The sequence below is a fragment of the Tyto alba genome, unplaced genomic scaffold (assembly GCF_018691265.1).
Source record: "Tyto alba isolate M040663 unplaced genomic scaffold, T.alba_DEE_v4.0 Super-Scaffold_29, whole genome shotgun sequence".
Taxonomy (NCBI): Eukaryota; Metazoa; Chordata; class Aves; order Strigiformes; family Tytonidae; genus Tyto; species Tyto alba.
The window spans coordinates 3,268,297-3,290,592 of record NW_024881303.1 but is presented as its reverse complement, the minus strand read 5'-3'; the positions used below and the strand labels follow the sequence as shown (position 1 = coordinate 3,290,592).

General features: G+C 44.1%; 1 protein-coding gene across 4 annotated transcripts in view; it reads left to right on the top strand.

Annotated features, from left to right (window-relative positions):
* Window positions 1-6,983: 6,983 nt before the first annotated feature.
* Window positions 6,984-22,296, top strand: part of MAP4K5 (mitogen-activated protein kinase kinase kinase kinase 5) — a 71,931-nt gene continuing 56,618 nt past the window's right edge. For 3 of the 4 annotated variants that reach the window (XM_042799037.1, XM_042799036.1, XM_042799034.1), the window contains exons 1-2: window positions 6,984-7,171; window positions 7,497-7,700. In XM_042799037.1, the coding sequence (XP_042654971.1) occupies window positions 7,593-7,700 (108 nt within the window). In that variant the 5' untranslated portion in view covers window positions 6,984-7,171; window positions 7,497-7,592. The remainder of the gene's footprint in view (window positions 7,172-7,496; window positions 7,701-22,296) is intronic. The other variant, XM_042799035.1, reaches the window with a different exon arrangement.

Here is a 22,296-nt window from a genome sequence, read left to right as displayed (position 1 = left end):
GATCCTGTGCCGTGTGAACTCCCAAGGCTTTTTCCTGCATTATTTCCTATGATCCCAAGTCAGGGGGTTTTGCAGATGATTTCATTTCCAGAGGGTGACTCAGCATTCGTTCATTTTCACCCACTGTCCATCCCTTCACTCCACCGATTCATCCTTCCTTTTTTTTTCCAGTTGCAAACAGCCCTTCCTAGGAAGTATATTTATGTTTTTGCTGCCCGAGTTGCCAGATCACAAAGAGCTGATTTCGCAGCAGACGCACTGAACAGGCACGCAATGGAAGGATTTTTTAGGAAAAACGATGCTAAATGGGGAAAAGGCAAAAAGAGAAAATACCCTGCAGAGAGAGCCTGCAGCCAGGGGCACCCAAGCCGGTGTGCCAGGAGATACAGTGCTGAAAAGGCCCCAGGATTAGGAGAGAACCTGGATCATGGGTACTGCTCCCACGGCTTGCAGGGGCAGTTTCATAATTCACCTTGATTTGACTGGCCCACTTACCCAGGCAGCATTTACAGTTGCTTTTCATATCCCCAGCCCTTTGCAAACAGAAACCAGCCGCGTTGTGCAATACTTATGTAAGAGGTGGGAAAGGGACGCTACAAAATCTCTGCTCTTTCTCAGGTGCCACCAAGTACTCGCTGGGGCTTGCTGTTGAGAGAAACCGTGCCATCCAGACGAGTTTTCTTTGTCGTGACACAGAGAAGGCGCTGCCCTAACCCCCAGTGACAGATCTGTTCTTACGGTGGTTATACAAGCTTCTGGAATATGTTTGCTTCTTCCCCACAGTTATTATCATCATCACTTCTGCCTCCTCAGTCTTCACCCTCTCACTGCTTCTGCTTAATTGCATGGGGAAGTAAAAGGAATGTAGATCTCAACTGTGCTTGAAGAGCACTGCAAGGGGACTTCTCTCAAGCAGTTATGCTGTGTGGCTGTGATTTGTCACCGCTGCTTTAATTTCTGTACCCTTATTCTTGGGTTAAGAGGTCACAATTTCTAGCAAATATCAAAAAGTGATAAAACAGAATCAGCTTTGCTCTTCTTGAAAGCTGAAGCCTTCCTAACATCTTTCTGGGTTTTTTTTCTTGCTGAAATATTTTTAAGTGAAGCAGATCTTTGTTGCTTAGGAAATCCTTCTATTCATGCTGTTCCTATTTCTCACCCCAAATAGTGTCATGACCGCCTACATAGACATGGGGTTTGCAGCCAAAGGAATTATCTTTACTTCTTCTGTAAGCATGATTGCACACTTGCTGTAACAGAGCCATCGTATTTCACTCGTAGAGGAGACAGAGTTTCAGCAGTTAATTAAATTACTTGTTTAATCAGTTTCTGTGAATGTCCTTCCTTCTGGAAGATGCTCTGTAAACTGAAGGAACTACTTAAGAATACAAAAAGCCATGCAGATAAAGAGCTGTCAGCCTAAAACTTCAACCAAACCAACGCCGGTGTGCGTTCAGAGACAGGCCTGGTTTTTACGTCGGGGGCTGCCTTTGCACTGTCAGGGGCTGGTCAGTGCTGAGCACCAACACGATGAGATACTGCAGAAGTCTGGCAATAAACAAATGCATTTCTCATCTGAGTTAAGACTATCAGGCCAGTTTCCAGTAGGCTCCTCACCCCAAACAGCATCCTCAGGACTCTTGCAAGGTTTTGCTGGATTTTAATAAAATACCCCACTCTCAGCTGTGGGTTCAGATGACCATGCAGACCCACCTGCGTGTGCCTCGGTGCTGTATCTGGGGCCTCACTGCCTCTCAGTCCCAGGTTACTCCCTTCTGTCACAGACATTGAGACACACCAGTATTGCAGGACTACAACCTTCTGAGATTTCTGTTCCTCTTATCTCTCTTTAGAGGTCAGCAAGATCTCTTCTAAACTCAACTTCCCATCTACACTGGCCCAGGGTGCCCAGAGCAGATGTGGCTGCCCCCTCCCTGGAAGGGTTCAAGGCCAGGTTGGACGGGGCTGGGAGCCCCCTGGGCTGGGGGAAGGGGGCCCTGCCCAGAGCAGGGAGGTTGGAACTAGACAATTTCTACGGTCCCTTCCATCCCAAACCATCATATGATTCTGTGATTCTATTTCCAGTATTGTTTTTAACTAGTTCTTGCTCTCCTGCACTGACAGGCAGATGGATGCTATATTCAAAACGTCCTTCCTCGCCAGTCTCTTTTTTTTGCAATGTGGCGTTAGTAAGTCCAAGCCAAAATCTGTGCGTGCCAAGTTTGTTTCTAGGATTTCCCCCTGAAGATACACCTCATCCAGGGAAAGGGTTCCAGCTCCTCTTACATCTTGGCAGAAACAACCGAATCCACCTGCCTGCATGATTCAGCAAGATATCGCAATATGTTCCAGCCAGGTTCATGCACCTGAAAACAGGGGGATCACCTGGGTTTCCAGGCAGTGCTCTGAAGTCCCCTTGTTAATGCTGGTTTTAATTGAAAGGCTGCATTTTCCTGCATCTTTGTGCCGGGCAGTTACGGTTGGCGGAGCTGCCTGCTTCACCCCTGCCCTCCCGCGCATGCACGTGGGAGGGAAGGGCATCCAACTGGTTTCCTTCCTTTGAATGCAAACAGCACAATCAGCTGCAAAGTCTCCTGAGATACATCTACGTAAACAGGGTGACACAAAAATAATGTATAGCTGCTAGCGCTCCTGTTCCTTCCTTGAAAAACAAATAGTTGCACAAGGGCCTCAGTTAAAGCTAGCATGAGGGTCTAAGCTATGTCTTACTTAATTCTCCTGCTCCTGCAAGGGATACAAGTCTCCTGACAGCCTGAAAAGGCTTTGCTCTCCTTTAGTGTCTTTTCTCTCTTCCCTGAGCATCTCGGCAACAACCCCTGGACAGATCCTCAGTCTATGGAAGGAGATTGGTGCTTTCTTGAGCAAGTGAATTCCCACACTGGACGTAAGAAGCATCTAGCAGGGCTGGATGCCATCCCCTCCCTCTTCTCTTGCCCAGAGCTGCTCCCTCGGCTGTGTTCCTTGCATCGGTCTCACCACGATCTCTCCCCCTTTCTGCTCTTGTGATAGATATAGCACGCTCCTTTCAGAGCCCCTTTACCCAAGCTCTTTAGTTTTCTCCAGGCATCTTTTCTGCCCACAGCAACAGCCATCCCAGCTGCCCCAAAGGGCCATTCCAGCAGCGAGAGACCGTTAGCGAAACCTGCTCTGTCCCTCTTATTCTGGATCCCACTAGCAGAGCTCAGCGGGCAGGTAAAGTGACAGTAACAGTGCTGAGAGCTGCCGAGGTGATGCTGAGAAGCTTTAGTAGCTTCAGCATCCTGCCTGTCACCAGCAGAATTGGACTTAGTGGCGGGAAGCTGCCCAGAGAGCCTGGAAATAGCTCCTCTGCAGGCCCCTCGCTCATGGCCGGGGGGAGACAGGGTGTAGCAACAGTGTGTGTTTTATCAGGGAAGAAAACCAGCCTGAAAAACTCAAACCACAAATTTAGAAAAAAAAAAAAAAAAAAAAAAAAGCTAATGCTGAGATGCTGCAGCATTTCTTGAGAGCCTACTTGGTTTCCGCAACAATTAAGTTTGACGTAAAAATATAGTGTATTGCAGGAGTCAGGGAGCGGGAAAAGCTGAAGGCCCTTGAGTTATTCATGAGTATTTGGCCTTGGCATTGCTGTGCAGCTGATCTATTTTATTATTCAAACACACCACGAACATGAAGCAATCCCACAGAATAGTTCTGAATACCTTCCGTGTGGGATTGTTAGACTATGTGAAATTAAAGACATTTTAGCAGTCTGATAAAAACTAGGTCTGAAGTATTATTTTTTCATTCTGCTGTTTCATAGCTCAGAGTTTCTTATTTGACAATGAACATGCACTCACACGCACGGCACATTCCACTGCTTTTAACTACCCTTACTATATTGTTCAGTTAGAAATTTCTACAGTTTTGCATCTACCGAAACCAGATGAATCTTGATGTCTCATTAAAATAACCCTGGCTCTTCTTTCTTTTAAGACTACAATGCAAACAGATCACATTCTCTAATCCTACGTAATGCCTTATGTAAAACCACTTAACATTCCTTTTAAGGCTGGGACCCATCCAGATGAAAGATGCTGCATAGAAGCACATTCCTTAACAGCTTGACCAGAAAAGCAACATGGTCCAGGGTGCAAAACACAGAGTGCTAATTGGCGTGTGTTCAAGAATACCTGCCTGGCAGTGTACAGTGTTGGGCCATGTCTTGCACCGTACGCTTTGCACAACTCATTTACCTCCATTTTTCTGATCACGAAACACCACTAGTAATACAGTCCTGGTGGTGCTGCTATTATTTATTTACACCTTCCAGTAGCGCTTCCAGCAGGGATCAAGACCAGTGATGGGGAAGGTGGACTGAAGGTGACATCACGAGTCAGGCCCTGAGACCCTTGCCCTTCACCACCAGCAATACGGGATGGGAAACTATACCTCCAGCTGGGAAGTGAAATTTAACCCAGCAAGGACAAAACAGTGGTCAATACAGGAGCCTTTGCATTAAATTACAGTCATCGAATGATCTGTGGATCTGTAAGGAGTTCTAGGAGGCCAAGTATTAATGCATCATCTGCTACTGGAAAATGAAATGGCCTCTTTCCTTCACTGTCATCTGATGGCTTGTCAAGAGCAGCGAATCAGTAGAGTGAAAAGCAGCATTCGAACCTTCAGCCAAGGAAGAGAAAAGAAAAAGGACGCAAACAGCTCACTATCAGGAGTGCAGGAAGCTAATTTATGGGGGGAGAGGTAATTGTTTTGTTAAAAATCGCTTGAGGAAATACAGCTCCCTAAAGGGTAAATAGTTTCTTCTGTATTTGCTGGGTGTTCAGGAAAACTTACGTATTTATGTTGGAGAGAATATACAGGATGTAGAAGGCTTTCAGAGTACAAGGGGAAATTAAATGCGAATCTCTTTAAATTAGCAGTCCCATGCTCCCCTGTCTCTCTGGACGCAGGACAGTTTTTATTTTGGAGCCTGCTTCTAACAAACACCTTTTCAAATGAGCCCATAAATAAAAACCCAATAAAATCAAAGGCCACTATGCAATTCCCCAGAGTCTGCATATGTTGTGTTTGAGTTTAACCTAAAGCAGCACGCCGATCCTAATGAGTTGTGCTACAGAGCCTCTGTTTTGAAGCTTATGCAATCAGCGCCGCTGTTTCAGGTACTTGCATGTAGGATTTCTAAATGTGCTGGAGTAAGCTCAAAACCCAGACTCCATTTTAAACTGAGAATCAGTACCCAGCTACTTTGTCGACAGACTATATTGGACCTGCATGGGCTGTCTGACTGCCAAAGAGGAAGAATCTGTTCTTAAAGAACCAATCCAGAGTCCTGAACACCAAAGAGACTTGCACATCTGGCATCCATTTAGTTTTTTTCTACCTAACTTTTGCCAATGTGTTTCCTGCGTTGCGTATGTGGTATTTTTTGCATCTAGAAAAATCACACCTCCTTTTAAGCCTTGATTATTTTACATGTAGCAAATATTACTGCTAATTCCAGCATTCCTTTACTCTGTATCCCCACCTTTGGGTTTCTTACATTGTTTAGCACTCAGTTGAGAGACCATAGGTTGGTTTTGCTCAGAATTTCAGCTGCCTGGCTGAAAATAATTGTGCTCCTAAGAGGGAAAGGCAGATACAGAATACTTTCCATCTCACAGTTTCAAAGAAGCTTTTTTGACTTTAGGAGCCTGAGGAGACAAGTCCCAACAAGCCTGAGTTAATTCTCATGTGACTATCATTGCACTGGCTGCCCACAAAGCTAAATACCATGGTGCTTGATTAGCCCACGAAAAGGATTATGTGATGCAGCTGCAAGGTTGTGATCCAGATTGCAAAGGATGAGACTCACTGACCGAGGGAATTCTACTCAGTCTGCATTCGTGTTCCCCCTAACTTCCTCTTCCTCCTCCTCCTCTTGCACCTTAGGGCCTCTCTGGGAGCAAGTCAGTCTCCAGCGCTCAGGTCAGAATGGGGTTTTGCCATGGCAGCTGTGATAATGCCTACCAGGGTGTACACAAAGGAACAGCTCTGGTGTCAAAGATGGAAAGCTCAACCTGGTGTTTGGCAGAAGCATACATATGGATATAAATATATATATGTGGTATAGGCAAGCTGGGGGCTTTTCTCCCTCCTCAAACCAAGGGGCACAAGCCAAAAGCGATGCCCACTCCCACACGTCTCTCTAGAGTGAAGACACGGACCTGCTCGAGCGGGGCCAGAGGAGGCCACGGAGATGCTGGGGGGGCTGGAGCAGCTCCCCTGGGGGGCCGGGCTGAGAGAGTTGGGGGGGTTCAGCCTGGAGAAGGGAAGGCTCAGGGGAGCCCTTCGAGCGGCCTCCCAGGGCTTAAAGGGGGGACAGGAAAGGTGGGGAGGGACTCTGGGTCAGGGGGTGGGGATGGGGCGAGGGGTAATGGTTTTAAACTGCCAGAGGGCAGATTTAGGTGAGATCTGAGGCAGAAATTGTTCCCTGTGCAGGGGGTGAGGCGCTGGCCCAGGGTGCCCAGAGCAGCTGTGGCTGCCCCCTCCCTGGAAGGGTTCCAGGCCAGGTTGGACGGGGCTGGGAGCCCCCTGGGCTGGGGGAAGGGGGCCCTGCCCGGGGCAGGGGGGGGGGCACTGGGGGGGCTTTGAGGTCCCTTCCAGCCCAAACCATTCCGTGATTCCGTGAGCGCCGTGCCACGGCTCACCCCCCTTGGCCAGGGTCACGGTGTGCCGCTGCACGGCGGGCAGCGGGGCCTTCAGCCCCTCGGGGCCCAACCGCGCCCCCAGCTCTGTCCCCCTCACCGCGGGCGGCCCGCCGGGACAGCGCGGCCTGCGGGCCGGGGCCAGGCCCCTGCGGGCCGCCGGGAGGGCGGCGGACCCGCGAAGAACCGCGGTGACAGGGGTTTTACTAACGCCGAGGGGCGGCCCGGGGCGGGAGGAGGAGGAGGAGGAGGAAGGCGGGCGGGGAGGGAAGAGGGGAAGGGCCGCGGGGAAGGGCCGCGGCGGTGCCATCGGCCGCGCCGTGGCGCTGCACCGTCGCGGAGGCCCGTTGCCGTCCCGTCCCGACCCGGCGCGGCCGGGAGGTGCGTGTGTAGGGGCCGGGGCCGCGGCGAGAGGAGGAGGAGGAGGAAGAAGAAGAAGAAGAGCCGCTCCCTCTCCGGCGGGACAAAGGGCTGTGGGCGCGCAGGTAGGAGCCGGCCCGGCCTGGCTGCGGGGCCTGGCTGCGGGGCGGGCTGGCGGCTGCCCCGGCGGCGGGCGGGCCGCGGCGCCTCCTCAGCGCCGGCGGGTCGGGACGGGACGGGACGGGACGGGACCTCCCTTTCCCCACAGCGGCCGCCTTCGGCGCTTCCCCGTCGCCCCGGGGGAGCCGCTGCGGAGGGCGCTGCCCCCGCCGCCGGGCCGCCAACGGCCGTGGCAACCGCCGGCTTGCCTGCCTTTGTCTCGGCAGCCGCGGCCCGGTGCCCCCCCCCCCCCCTCTCCGCCTCCCCTCAGCAAAGCGCTTTCCGCCGCAGGAGCCATGGGCCGGCAGCCGCGTTAGGAGCATCCCCGGCCGGAGGGGCGAGGAGGAAACCGGCCGCTGCTCCCCTTCCCCCTCTCAGGGCTTGGAGATGGAGCCGGCGGTGCGGCCGAGCGGGGATATCCTGAGGCGGAACCCGCAGCAGGACTACGAGTTGATCCAGCGGGTGGGGAGCGGCACCTACGGCGATGTCTACAAGGTGAGCGGCGGTGGGGGGGGGAGATCCGCTCCGGGGGTCCCGGCACGGCGGGGCCGGGCTCAGGGTGTTAAGGGCCCAGCTGGGACAGAGCGGCTCCCCTAAAACCTGCGGGCTCGGGGCATCCCCGATAGCGCCGGAGGCTTCTTTCCCCCTCTAACGTTCTTATTTGAAAGGATTGACTTCTGCGTGGAGCACTGGAGGAGTCTTACCAGTCCACTCCACTGTTTTTTTAGAGGTTTGAATTGGTGAACGTTACGTGTGATGCTTTCCACGTTACTGCTAAAGAAGGTAGAGGGTATCTATTTACCATACCCGTTTCCAGAACGCATCAGTTAAAGCACCTGATTAAAAGGGTAGAAGTTTATCCCTGAGGTTAATAATAGCAGGCAAAAGGCAGAAGCAGATTAAAGCTCTTCAGAAGCTGGAGCAGAGTTACAGCTTGCGGTGGAGTTAGCCCTGCGAATCCAGTAGATGCTTGTGAATCGGTGCGTACTGGCGCGCCCATCGCCAGAAGCACAGCCATGGGAAACGGGAGGTGTAGGCATGGCGCGTTCCTCGCTGCACGCCCCTCTGCTAGGCACGAGCCCCTTCCCCAAACGTGAGGGGTGCTCAGCAGCTTTAAGGTTTGGGTCGCTGATAAAGAAAGCCTTCAGGTTCTCAGCCTGCGTTTTCAGCTGCATGGGAAGAGTTGCTGTGATGTTTTACTTCGTAATGCTGTTGAGTGTGTTTAAAATAGACCTGACACAACCAACCCTACAAGAAAAGGTGTGTTACTTTGCCACATGAAAGGCAGCGGTAATTGCTCATGCTGGGGGAGGGCTCTTTGCTAATGTTCAAATTGAACTTTTATAGATGGATCTTGTTCCCACCACCCCTTTGAAATGAAATGGTTACTTATGGCCTCGGGGAGTTATTTTTAAAAGTTTTCATGGTGCATATTTACCTTCCTTTTTTCTTTTTTTTTTGCCTCCTAGAGTGCTGTGCACAGATCAGTCAGCTTCTTTGCTAGAGAACCTGGAACTAAATCCTTTAAAAGGATATTTCAGGTTTAATAAATCTGAAACTCCGCATACCTTGAGCTACTTTATTTGGGTATGCCTGCATAGTATAGGGCAGCATGATGAGAAATAACTAGCTGTGTTACAGAGAAGTATTTTTGTGTCATCTCTTTGTGGAAAAATAAATATTCTGCTTCTCATTATCCTGATAATTAGCAGAGAGCTGTGCTGACATGTCATACAGCTTCCGGTTCCGGAGATGGTTTGGATGCATGGCTCTGCTCTGTGCATGTAGACATATCCCCTTTAAAAAAAAAAAACAAACCCACAACCCTCCCCCCTCTCCATTCTTTGGGTTATGAAAAATGTGCCTTCTATTCCTGAAACAGTTTCAGATAGGAACAAACCCAAACTTTTTCATAGTGCAACCTGGTAAATTTAAATCGAAGTCTTTGGCAGTCTTTTTAGATGTTGTTATGAGTCTAAAACAAGAATAAAGTTAATGAGTTTAAAGTAGTTTGAGAGCCTACATTTGTTTCTAGGTCATTGGTTTGCTCTTTGTTTTTATACAGCCCTGCAAACAGAGAGGAACTGTATCAAGGGAATACCGAGTTGGATGGCACTGGCTATTATGACAAATATGCAAAGCAAACTTATTCTTAAAAATCATTTATGTTGTGTTAATTTTAAAACTAACTAAGGTAAACCTTTTTTTTTTTGAAAGGACTTGATGTATAAACATTGTACTTTTATTTTTCTTAGTCCATAATAAGTCTCTTGGCACAGATGGCACATCTTGTGCTTGCTGAGGGCTGTCAGTAGTGTTTATAAAATGCATTTCTTAATGAATATCAATTGTTGTTATGTTGCAGAGCTCAGGCAAGGTTTGCTAGAGAGTGCTTTTAAATTAAACTGGAATTTTCCTCTCACCTCTTCAAGTGGTTTCTCTGCTCCGTCGCAACTAATGAGTCACCAGCGTCTCCAGCACAGTTGTTTTTAGGATGTCTAAATGAGGCAGCCTTTCTGATTCTGGGAGATCAGCCTCTTCCTCAGATACTTTTTGGTGGTGGTGGTTCATGCCTCAGATTCTTCTTGGGGCATTTGGTAGCTTTTAGAGTAATTGGTTCTTTTTTGGATGTTGAAGGCGGAGGTTAAGCAAATATTTGTGTTCACTATTAGGTTACAGAAGAATATTTAAGGCCTTTCTAAAAATCTCCTGCCCACTTTGCTTTTCATTACTACTGTGAAAGCTTAAAACTGAAATGTGTTTTCTTAGTTTTTGTGGGGTTTTTTTCTCTTGTATGTCACATGGCACACAATAGTTGATTGTAGATTGCTCATAAGTATTGGATTGTTGATCTTGTTTTAGTGTGGGGGTTTTTTTCCCAAAAATGCATTTTGGGTTGGGGGAGAAACCATCTGTAAATAAATTGTTATCTATTCACAGTGTGTGTGAGTAGAGCCAAGTTTGGGTCTACCAGTCTTGGAAGTACAATTTCCATTAAAATCCTAACATGTTAGTTGTCTCATCTGTGTTGGGAAAGCTTTTTTTTATTTTGATTAGGGAATACCACTGTTAAGACCATTCTAATCCATTGGAATAATTTATCTCTCAAAGCATTGTATCAAGCTACCTTAAATTGCTGACTTCTGAAAGAGGCTGTAATAAAGAAGATTGGGTACTCACTGGAACTTAATAATATGCTGACAGCATTTTTTTTTTTTTTTGTTCCCACTCTATCAAATGGTTCACATCCTCAGCACTGTACCCCTTAACACTGCAAAGGTGAGGTCTGCAAGAGTGAGGTTTTAATTTAGCTTTCCTGGTAAGGTTTCTGTTTGTCCTCTTTGGTCATATATATACATGAAAGTCTCAGAGCAGTATTTAAAAGTGATGTAAGTTTGTTCATGCATCTGCATGGTCGTGCTGAAATAGACTTTGTGTGTGTGGTTAATTGGTGTCTTAGAGCAGAAGATTTAAAAAGCCACTAGAAACTGTAAATGGAATTTAATCTCCAGCGCTAGGAAGTGGCCTGCAGATTCCATCCCAGGTAAACTCCCATAGCGTGGTTAGATGTTTCCCAGGATGGTTTTTGATGCCAGCATGACCTGGCAGTGAACGTGCAGCTTTTCAGTAGGGCCTTGTAGTCTAATTTGTATCAGGTCAGTTTTGAGAACAAGTTCACATCATCAGCTCTGTAAGCATGTGTTTCTGTAGTCCGTGATATTTTCTGGAGGTATTTGGAATAGCGTAAGATGGGCCTGTTTTGGTTAGCTTGTGGGATTCAGTTGCATCAGAACATGGAGTCATTAGGTTGTATGTACTTGTAGATATTGGTGTCCTGAAGGAACTTGGAAAACAAGCACTGTATTAGGGTGATGATTTACTTGAGCTGTATCTTATTGGGATTTCCTGCACAAGGTTTTTATTTGACTGTTTATTAATGACTCAGAATAGGTTTGATGGAGGATTTAGGGGAAAGAATACCCTCTGTTGTGGTGAGAAATGTGGAGTCACCACCCCTTGCACATAAAAAGGAGTTTAAAGTCTTCTACGTGTGTGAGTGCCTTCACCTCAGCCCGTTGATTCTGCTGGGGAACAAAAGACTTCCACTCACTGTTACCTCTTCTGTCTCTTCCTCCCCCAACTCCACAGGGCTTGGCTCTTTGTGGTTTTTAATGCAAGTGCCCCAAACAGAGTTTTAACTAATCTTTGATTTTTGGAGAAGGGGAACAAAAGGATTGTTTATTTAGACTGTCTTTTTGAATGCTCGTTTGGCAGCTGAGCTGAAAGATCATGTATTTGCTCAGCCCAGCACCCTCTGCAGGCTGCCTTTGCGGGATGAATAGCTGTATGTCTGTCCTCACTGAGCAGCGATGATCAAATGCAATCTTGTGGAGCGGTTCTAAAGCTGTCTTGTTTTGTTTTTTTCCAAGCAGGATTGTGAACAGTGCTACAGCAGCTTTCTTTTAAAGTAAGCATGAGGGACAAGAAATGTACCAAATTAATAGCAGAAACTACCTATAAACAAGAGATGCATTTTTATTGAATATCATGGAAATTTAATTCCTTCTTGAGTTACCTGCTTGGTCTCTTTTCCTCTCTTGGGATTTTTTTTTTTTTTTTTAAGATCTCCTGAATCCAATAAAGGCATTAATTTAGAAGAAACCTGTAGTGGTTTGCCACTGATCACTGCTGCAGGAAAATAGTGAGCAATGAAATTGAATCGAGGCACACAGACCCTTTTGCTCAAATAAGTTTTTTAAAAAAAAAGGATATATTTTTTTTTTTTAAAAAAAGGTTGCCATAAAAGTGGGTCTCTGTCCAGTTTGAGTCAGGTTTCTGCCTTTCTTGTGTGGTCAGTGTCTTATTCTCAAAACTCTGCAGTATAATTCCTGGTCAGACAGAAGCTTTTGAGAACCTGTATTTGGTATTTTGAAAATAATTCTTACTGTCGATCTAATTTCACACATCATGAGAATTTACCAATTAAAGTACCCTGCTACTTAAAGTCAACAGGTTAAGAATGGAGTATTAAGGCTTTGTTTTAATACCAGAGTATAGTTATGGCTATGGTAGTTTTTAGTCACACATTCCCAACTTTATATGAATATGTTTTGGCAGCTGCAGACCAATTGGATTGGCCATCCCTGATTCAGCACTTCTGTTCCTGGTGAATATACATTGCTTAGACATATAAATTACCATAAAACATCTGTCACGTTGGGGGATTCCACTCTTCTTCTCCAGATCAAAGCCTTCTGGTTAGCAGTGTTTGCGGTAGCCATGCTTGAACTCTGCGTACTCTTGTTTTTCCATATGAAGGGTGTTTAGAATGGCATCGTACCAGTGCTGTTGAGTTTCTTCTTGTTGCTGTGGAGTTTCTCTTCTGGGAAATTGCATGGGGTTTTTTTAGGGTGCAGTCAGTAGGATATATATATACATATATATTTCTGAGAACTAAGATGCTCAGTGGCCCATTGATACCCTCTGTTAGGATATTCAGGAGTTGAGAGGAAGCCCTTGCTTTTCCATTTATCATTTTTGTAAGTTTTTGTCTTACTAAGCATTTGGTCTTTGTTGTGGAACATTCAAAGCTATTTGGCCCTAAATATTACCTCCTGTTGCTTACGTTTTCTGTTATTGGCAGGTTATAGGGTGGAAATAGAATGTTTCTCCCTATGACTACTCCTCCCTGGCCTTTACTTTCAAAAGCAGGTAGTCTCTGAAATCCTAAAAATGAGCTCTGATTTCTTTTCCAGCTCTTCTGAAGAGAGTTGTCCTCCTGGGTTAGGTCCTCAAAAGAGCCAGATAGTGGTAGCAACTTTTCAGTGTGCTTCCATCAGCTAGTACCAAGGCTGTACCTGGTGTCTCTTAAGCCAAGGAGGAACTGAGAGTCTGTTCTGTTGAGTTTAATATTCTGTTGGTACCAGCCTTGTCTCTGATGTAGTCTTCCGTTGCACTGTTACTGTCTAATACTCATCCTTCAGGAGACAGTCTGCTGGGTAGGTGATTTTGTTATTCCTCATTTATTCGTGGTACAGTGAGGGAGGCTGAGACATCTTGCAGACTTGCAGAGGGATTTAACCAGAGCAGGTTTTTTTGTTCCCTGCATGTTGCACACGTTTTTGGAGACCAGTCTCAAACACGAGAGGTGCTTTATCTGAGCTGTGCATTTTCTGCCTTCCACCCCAGAGCTCCGTTTCAATGTGAGGTACCCATTCAGAGGAACTGAATAGCAGAGTTCATGCATCCCCTCTGAAACACATACACACTACCCACCCCCCAACAGCAGGGGAAATCTCTGAGAACAGATCAAAGATGAGAACATTTGCATACCAGTATCTGCTACATCTTTGTCTCTAGAAGATGCAATTGTCATTTTAATTGCCAGTGCTTTTGGATAACTTTGAATGTGTCTAAGATTTATAGCACGAGGTGTCTGAGTGATTTCCAATTCCATCAGCAGAGGTGCATGGTAGAAGTACGCACATCATCCATGTCAGAGAGAATAGCTCTTCCTGTTAGCAAGGCCGAAACAGTTTGCCAGCATATTTCGCTGACACCAGCAACTGTCTGTCCGCTCTGCAGCTGGAAAAACAAATATTCTTGCTACCTTTTATTCGTGTTTGGCACCTGGCTTCTTGGTTACGGCTGCGAATGTAAGGAGGAGGCAGCATCAACCCAAGGCGATTCCATTTGAGAACAATGCAAAACAGGTAGATATCCATATTCATAAAAGTTTTTCTTCAGCTCAAGGCAACCTCGATGCGTTGCATTTTAGATTGCCAAGACCTTCTCACACTTTGCCATTTTGTTACAGTTTCGGATTTTATATTTCTTCAAGAAGCTACAATAGTTCTTTCTCAGTTTCTGAAGGGTTCCTAGCAGTAGAAGCACTCAGCAAGGTTTGGTGGACACGGCAACCTTTGATTTGTGGTTTATGGCAATTTTAGTGGTCCTGAGAGCTTTCATGGAACTCCAGTAAAATGTCAGTGAGAAGGGCAGGGTATTTTGTTCAAGATTTTGCATTTGTGATCTATAAAACCAGACGCTACCTTGCTTTTAATGGGAGTAGGTAAATAAGGCAGACCTGATGCTGACAATAGTTGAAAAATAGCAAAAGACAATTTATTCCACCAGGCTCTCCCCAATCTCCTTGCAGAGCTTACCTATGGAAGAGGTATTGCAGAGATCATTTATTTGAATTTCCCATTTGGCCTCACCAAGTAGTTTAATCTTTCTGACAGGTTAACTCAATCTGTCTAATTATAAGAAAATGGTCTTTATATTAAGTACCCCCATGTTTTCCTCCAAGCTGCGGTTTGCTAGACTGGAGAGCATGTTTACACAGGCAGCACCATATAGTGTTACTTACCGTGCATCTCTCACCCCCTTTCCCTTTTTTCATGTAGGGAATCTGTTAAAGAGTGGCTTGTCTGAAAAATTGGAGTCCCTTCTGTTTATCAGAATAGCAGAGCAGGTCCCCTGAGAGTGAAACACCTTTTAACTCTGTTCCTACCTAACCAGCTCTCTGAAATGAGTATCTTCATTTGTTGGACAATACTTAGCCTGTTGGCATCATTTTGAGACCCAGATCTGCCTTCTCATGTGTTCCCCTGCATCTGGCCTGCAGGAAATGTTTCCATCACGTGAAGGTCTGAGCTGTCAGGAGCTCCTCACGTACAGAGGCTGGATAAACTGCATTTCCTTCCTATATTGTTTGGGGGAAGATTTCAACATTTAATACAGAGAGGTTTCCATTCTGCTTTTCAACTTTCTAAATTCCAGCAATTCATTTTATCCAGCATGGTGCGTAATGTCTGCAAGGACCTTCTCAGCTGCTCAGAGCCGAAGCTTACTTTCCCCTGTGATGGATGGAAAACACCGTGCTGAGAAGTCGCTGCTTGATCATATGTCTGGAGCTCTTGTACTCTTTTGGTGGAAAGAGCATGTGAGAAGATGAGCAAAAGAGTTTGTTTCCTGGCTTCTTCAGTTGGGACCTGGAGTCAGGGGCAAATCTGTTTTGTGGGTGCTGTTTCCATCCCACCCCTGTCAAATCCCAAGGAGAGGGATTCAAGAGGGGACTTTGCTTAAATGGAAACATTAGGATCGTAGGGGTCATTAGGGAAAGGGCTAACATCTTATCTCTGAGTCAGCGACCACTAACAGTGCTGTCAGACACAGGATGGCATGTTCCTCTCTGCTGTGTCAAGAGGTAGCCAAAATATGGGACTAGTGCATTTAGCATCACGGATTTCTCAAAGTTGCTCACTTTTGAGACTGCGGGATGCTAAGATATAATTTGAACAGACACTGGTCAGTGCATCATGAGCAGGCAGTAAAATATCTGAAATTTGTTGCAACGGAGGGAGCATAAGAAGTGCCAAGGCTTTTGTTCCAAAGCCTTAGCCTCTTCCAGTACGTTTCCCTAGTCTGCTATCCTTTGTGTTGCTGTATGTGTTTCTACTGACTTTTCTGCTCCTGAAGGCAGTAAAAAGATCATGCATGGTGCAGTCAGTGATACCCCTCAGAGCTCTGAGCTGGCCCACAGACCTGGTGGCCAGAATTGTTGCGTTTACTGAACTGATCTCTCAGAACGGAATCTTTAATGCCATATTTGATATTTTGGCATGTTGGAATTACTGTTCTCCCAAGTCTTCTGTATGAATATAGTGTATATAGTTCATGTTTTCATAGAGGTGAGGAAGATTTAGGTGGATGTTTCCGGAAAGCTGAATGAAACATTTTCAGGTTAGTGTGAACAGCTGGATTTGTAGCCTGTTGAAATGTGAATTTTGAGACATTCCAGAAAGGCAGGTGCTGTTTCTCTTCAGAGTGAAGAGATCATTGCAAGGGAACTCTGTTGGCTTATTGGTAAGAAATCATTCTTGAGCTTTCTTTGTGTAGCTCTTTCCTGTGCAGTATTAAAAGTATAATTTCTTTTTACATTTAATGTGATGGTCCACCCCAAGAAGCTGTATTTTTGTTCTCTGCTGTGTGTATGGCTGTTTGCTGATCATTGCTATTGGAGCAATATATTGTGTGACATTTTCCTACATTAACTTGCTGTTTAATGTACAGACATGCAAGATAATATTTGAATTATAATCATTAGACTCACAGAGATGTTTGGGAGATATAGTCATTAATTTTAAGGGAAGGTAAGTGGTAAAGTCTCTTGCATAGGCACGGAAATGTAAACATGGTAGGTAGAAGGAATAAAGGTGGGGCCATACCTTCTTTTATAGATGTACTTTGTCTTGATAAAGAATTAAGATTTGACAGGAAGCAATGCTTAATGAGTGTTCATTGCTCTCCGGTGATTAACAGCTTCATGTATTTGTGTTATATTTACAAGGGGTTTGAAAACAGCAGCAGCTGAAGTTTTACTTTTGATGCACTTGGTTTACAGAGGGGTAAGGGAGAGCGTTTGGTGCATCACTTACAGGTATTCACAGTTGCATTGTCTGTCAAAGGGAGTTTGTTAATTTAAATATAATGATCTTAAACAGCTGAGATCTCTTATAATTTAAAACTGGTTTTGTGAAAGAAGAGTTGCCATTTTAAATGCCCACTGCCTTGAGAGGACAGTGTCTTGCAGGGGAGGATAATGGTAAGATGCACAGAGGGAGGGAACTTGGCTAGCTCAGCTGTGTGGGCATCGCTTTTGTAGCCTTAGCAGCTACAGAACCTCACTTAGGAGTGAGGGTTTCTGAACCTGGACAGAGTGTATCTGCATAGTCAAAATACCTTCACCAACATGATACGTAGGAGGGGCCTGTGTCAGTAACTGGACAGGATAAGCAGTTTCTGATAATGTTGTGTTGTTTTGTCAGGTATGTCTGCATTTAAGTTTAAAGCACTGTTGGAGTTCTGAGCCTCTGCTTCTTGGTTAATTGTGAAGAGACATGACTAACTTTTTGAATAGCATAGTGCCTTTAAAACTTTGCCAAAGAGTTCCCATCTAGAGAGTCTGTTTTTCAGTTTGGCTCACAATATCAAAGTGGGGACGAAGTGACTTATGAGGATGGGTAGGGAGATCTTGAGAACGTTTTATGATCTGCCATCGCTTCAGCAGTCACAACCGACCGTCTGTTTAGGGTACATGAACATAAAATTTTTCTTTTTTCCTCATTCTGTGGGTGTTGAGGTTTGTCTAAATCCTACAGTGGGATGTCTTGAGTACGGACTGTGCTGGCTTGAGCAGCAAAGTTAGCTCCTGTAGGGGTGGAGGAGGAGGAGGACAGGCAGGCTGTGGCTTTTCTCCATGAAAGCATGATACGATGAAATTCTGAAAGAGGTGAAACAGTTGTTGCTTCTCTTTTTCGGTGCCTTGGTGCTTCAGGCAGTGTGTGCAAAGTGTGTGTGTGAGATATTGCCTGCCAGCCAGGCTAGCTCTGCTTGGTTTCCCGTAGGAGAGGTGTGGTGCCAGGCTATTTCCTTATCACCTTTATCTTTCCCCAGGATGCAGTCTCACTGGACGCTGAGTTCACCTTGACATTATGGCTTTGGCCCTCCTACTCTCTCATGGTTTCTGCTTTCATTACTTCATCCATGTGTATCGTTTTATTTAGTTACAGGAAGTTTTCCGCAGCTTGAAGTGGAATTTGCATGTGATGCCTGGGTGGTTGCCCTTTGATTATGTGAGTTAATTCTGTGCTGTTTGTGTGCAGAGAAGGGCAATAACCATAGCTTAAGCTTCCTGCAGGTGGAATATACTTGCAGGATATATCATGTCTTGCAGAGACCTTATAGTAGATGTAATCCTATATGGAACAGCTTAGGGTTTCTACTGGAGGATATGGCTATAATCTACTTTGATTTACAGGACTGCTTTTTCATTTGTTCTCTGCATTTTGGCTGCTGTCTTACATAAGGAAAAAAAAAAAAAACAGAGGTCAGTGTTTTACTTCTTGAAGGTCCTGTGGCTTGCTCCATTCTGCCAAGCGGGTGTGCAGATCATCAGACCTCCAATACAGCAGCTCTTAGGACAACAAGGACGCTGAGGACGGAATGCATGGGGCAGCTGGACTAGCCCTGAGGTATTATAGCTTCATGTTAAGAGAAAATCTTGTATATGTAAAGTAGTAACTTTCCCTGTGCACTTTGTTGTGCCTTCTAGAGCAGAGAGGGTGCTTGTGAGCTGAAGGGCAGGTTTGGGAGTGGGGAAGCAGCCAGACTGCGCAGAGTCCCTATCATGATTTCCTCTGGCTTTCTCAAACACATTCCTTAGTGGTGTCTGGCTCGGGAAGACTGGTCCATGGAAAATCCACACAGCTGCTGAAGGGAGAGGATTACATTTATTGGGGGTGGGAACTGGAGGCTTTTGCAGAGTTGGAGAGAAGATTGTCAGGCTGAGCAGCTTCCTCAGGTGGAGGGGCACTGCCTAAATAGGCTTGTGGGTCCACTGGGGATCAAGCAAAGGCAAGTTTAAAACAGTTAGAAACAGAGAGGAATAAGGCAAGATGGAAGATGTTAAATTCTTTAAAATTTCAGTTAAATCATCAAGTCTAGTTTACTGCAATATTGTAATTTCTGTAGTATGCATGTTATTTGAGCATTGTGTTTTAGGTCTGTGTTTTAAAGAAAGTTGAACCAGTAAAGTGAGGAAGTCACTGACCAAGTGCTTGAAACCAGACTACTGAAGTGAAACCAGTGTTTGGCAACTATAGATTCAGCTGTAGAAAAAAAACCTGTTTCTTATTTTCAAATTACATCATTTAAATGAGTGGATCAGTCAAAATTGAGAAAGCAATTTAAAAAAACCCCAGCCAGCCAGTTTCTTTTCTCTCCTCCTTTCTGGGTAAAAATAAGGTGTGAAAGGATAAGATAGCTGTAAAATCATGAAAGATATCATCTGTAATGTCAGCATATTTCCTCTCTTAATCAACGTAAGTGCAAACCATACTTTATACTTAACCTTTCTAATGTATCTAGCATATTTAAAAGTTCTAATTTTCCTCATTAAAAAACTTGTTAAAATGTCATTTCTGTTTATTTCAACAGAATTCCAGGCTGTGATTTTCAATTGAATACCGAATTAGAAATATTACTGATCACTATCTCATCACTATAAGATGTAAAATAAAGATTGTGAAATAAATGTTGGGTTCTATTCTAGTAGAAGCAGCTGAATAGTGGTACCATCTCAGTAGTCAGAAAGGAGACACGCTGTAGCATGTATACACATGTATGCAAATGGAATTGAGAGGAAATCATTATGTCTAGCCCATCTTCCACCTTAAGAAGCCAACAGTTGATATAGTACAGGTGCAAACAAAGCTTAACCTTAGGACAGAAAAAGAATCTCCCTACTCCTATTTTTAGCTAGTTTTCTTTAAATTTCTTTGATTTACACACAGCTGTGTTTTTTACTCATTCTTTCTGTTTTGGTCACTGTTTTACTTAACAATAACAACAACAAAGAACAAAACAGACCTTTTTTCTTCATGAAGACAACTTTATGGCTTGTTCCTTTTAGTTTTGTAACTGTGAGTTCATCTCTGAGGAATTGAAATTTTAAGGAGGCAATTACTGAACAGCTTTTTTGGAGTTAGATTTTTCTACTTAAATTTGCATTTTTTACCTGCACCTCTCTAGATTCTATCAAATAAATTACAGTAAGGAAAAGGAGTTGATGTAGATTTGCACCTTGGGTTTGGAAGGCTTGACACCTTGGAAGGCTAGAGGGGTTTGCCCAAACATTGTCATTCAAAACGAGCTTGCACGCATGGCTTAGTTACAGCATGAAATGCTGCAATTCTAGGCAAAATGGCTTCAATAAAACAAATTAAAAAAACAGCAAAATGCATACACTTGGATATTTTGTTCTGACTAATCCGAAAGTACGTCCACAAGTGTTTCTGTTGTTCTAGGAAGTTGCATGCAAATAGTGATGGTATAAGAGTTGCAAACTTGGAATTGCAGTTTCTTCTCCTCTTTAAAATGCTAGCTGTGGTTCCTCAGTTCTGCCATTCTGAAGAGATACATCTTACTGTGTATTAGCTCACAGTTACAAAGCAAAGCAGTAAAAAATTCATTTTTCTTTCATATCAAAAAAGTAAAATGATGGTCTTGAATTCTTTAATACAACACAGGTGGCTTCATTTTAAAAAAGAAAAAGGCAATTCATTGCTTTTTTCTTCAGAAACTTGTTTTCTCCCTGCTTAGATGTGGTTTCTCCTTCCCATGTTGTGATGGGAAAGAATGGTCCAGTGCTTTGGACCCCAGCCATGGATTTCCTGTGTGACTGTAACGTTGCTTAGTGGTTCTATCCTTGTTATGTCCAAGTAATCGTAAGTTGTTCATAGCTTTCCTGAAATAAAAAATGTTGGTGTCTTCCTTTTGCAAGAAGTGGGCTTAATAGCGCTGTCTTGACTTGGTGAGGATGTTTGGAGACTGCTATATCTGATCAACTCAGTGATTTTTTTTTTTTTTTTTTTTCTTTCAGTGAAAAGAAGAGACGTAGATACTTTCCTTCAAATATTGTGGTTGACACATCTCTTAATTATTGCTTAGAGAGGAAAGAACTAAATTCCCCTACAGCTGATAAAATACGTAATATTTTAATGTTACTTGAATTTGTACTCCATAACAGTGTGGGTGTTTTTCCTGTGTAATGGCCTATGCATTCAACATAGGAATAAAATAAAATTGTTTTACATTTATTTTTCCTATCTTCTGGTGAATAAACCCTTTTAAAATCCATCTTGGTTTGTAGTTTAATAATATGTTTGACAGTATCTTTGTTTTCTTCTTTTCTCTCCCCTATTTTATACCCTAGCCAGTAAAACTGTTAGGCATCTGCTCAATTTTAAGTATATTAGCAGCTTCATGGGCCTTCTGTGATTTCTGTGATTTTATGTTGTGTTCAAAAATGTGTATTATTCCTCAGGAAAGTGAGCTATTTCAATCAGCTTTTCAATACAATCTAATGCACATAGTTGTAGCTTGAAAAGTTCTGCTTTTTTTTTTTTTGCCAATGGTGTGCTCCAACTGAGTCAAAATTGGGCTCTTTTTTTTTTTTTTTTCTTCTCTTCCCTCATGTAATATTTGTTTGTATCTTTTGTGCTGCATTAGTTGCTAAATAGTACTTTTGTGGTCAGGGTCTGTTTCTACTTTAGCTTCTCAGTTTTGAAAGGGTCATGCCAAATATCTTTCAAAGGATGAGCTGCCAAGAAAATTTCATAGGAGAATAACCAACCTCTACTTGGAAGCATATAGCTGATTTCTTCTGTTAGGTTTTGTTTTGTCTTGTTTTTTTTTTTTTTCCCTAAATAACTGTTATTCAGATGTGCACTGATCTTTGCTTTGTTGTTTTTGTTAGCCCTATTGTCATAGGTGTTTGTCCTTTAATAGTTGTTGTTAGGAATGAGAATTAAATATTTTAGTGGCTACTGAGATCTGTAAAGCCACTTTGCTTATACAAATCCTTAGTCTGGTTTTCTGTGCTGGAATAAAAGGAGTTGGCATAACAGCATTAATGAGCTTTTAATCCCTTATTGATTGAGTTAATTGGCTTTGAGTAAGAAAGTGTCAGAAGTCTGTGAGTGAAAGGTAGGTTCCCTCCCAGTTTTCTCTGCGAGATACACTATCTAAATTTCACCAACTGCCAGTAAAAGTAAATATATTTAAGCCTTATTTGCATTATAGCTCTGCTTAGGAGTGCCAGTTGCAGATCTTACTGCATTGGGTTTCAGGTTTTAATGTGGAATTTTTTTAAACTGTAGTACTTTTGTGTGTTCTGCGTTCTGTTCCTTCAATAGAAGAAACTGCAAGTGCTGTAAACGTGGAAATAGGGAGTGACAGCTGTGACGTTTGCCTCCTGCTTCATAGTAATTCATGTCCTTCATCTGAAGGACGAGGAGTGGCAGCATCCATCTGGAGAGCACCCATAAAATCAATATTTGTCTTTGTACAATATTCAGCTCTGATATGCAAAGTGATGGCTCTTTTAGTAGTGCCACTGCAGTACCTATTAGCTGACGCAAGAAATTCAGAAATACATATAAAAAGTAAAATTAGTATGTGAATCTTTATTTTGGGGTTTATCCTGAAAGGTTGTTATGATGATGGTTGTAAGAGCCTGTTCTCT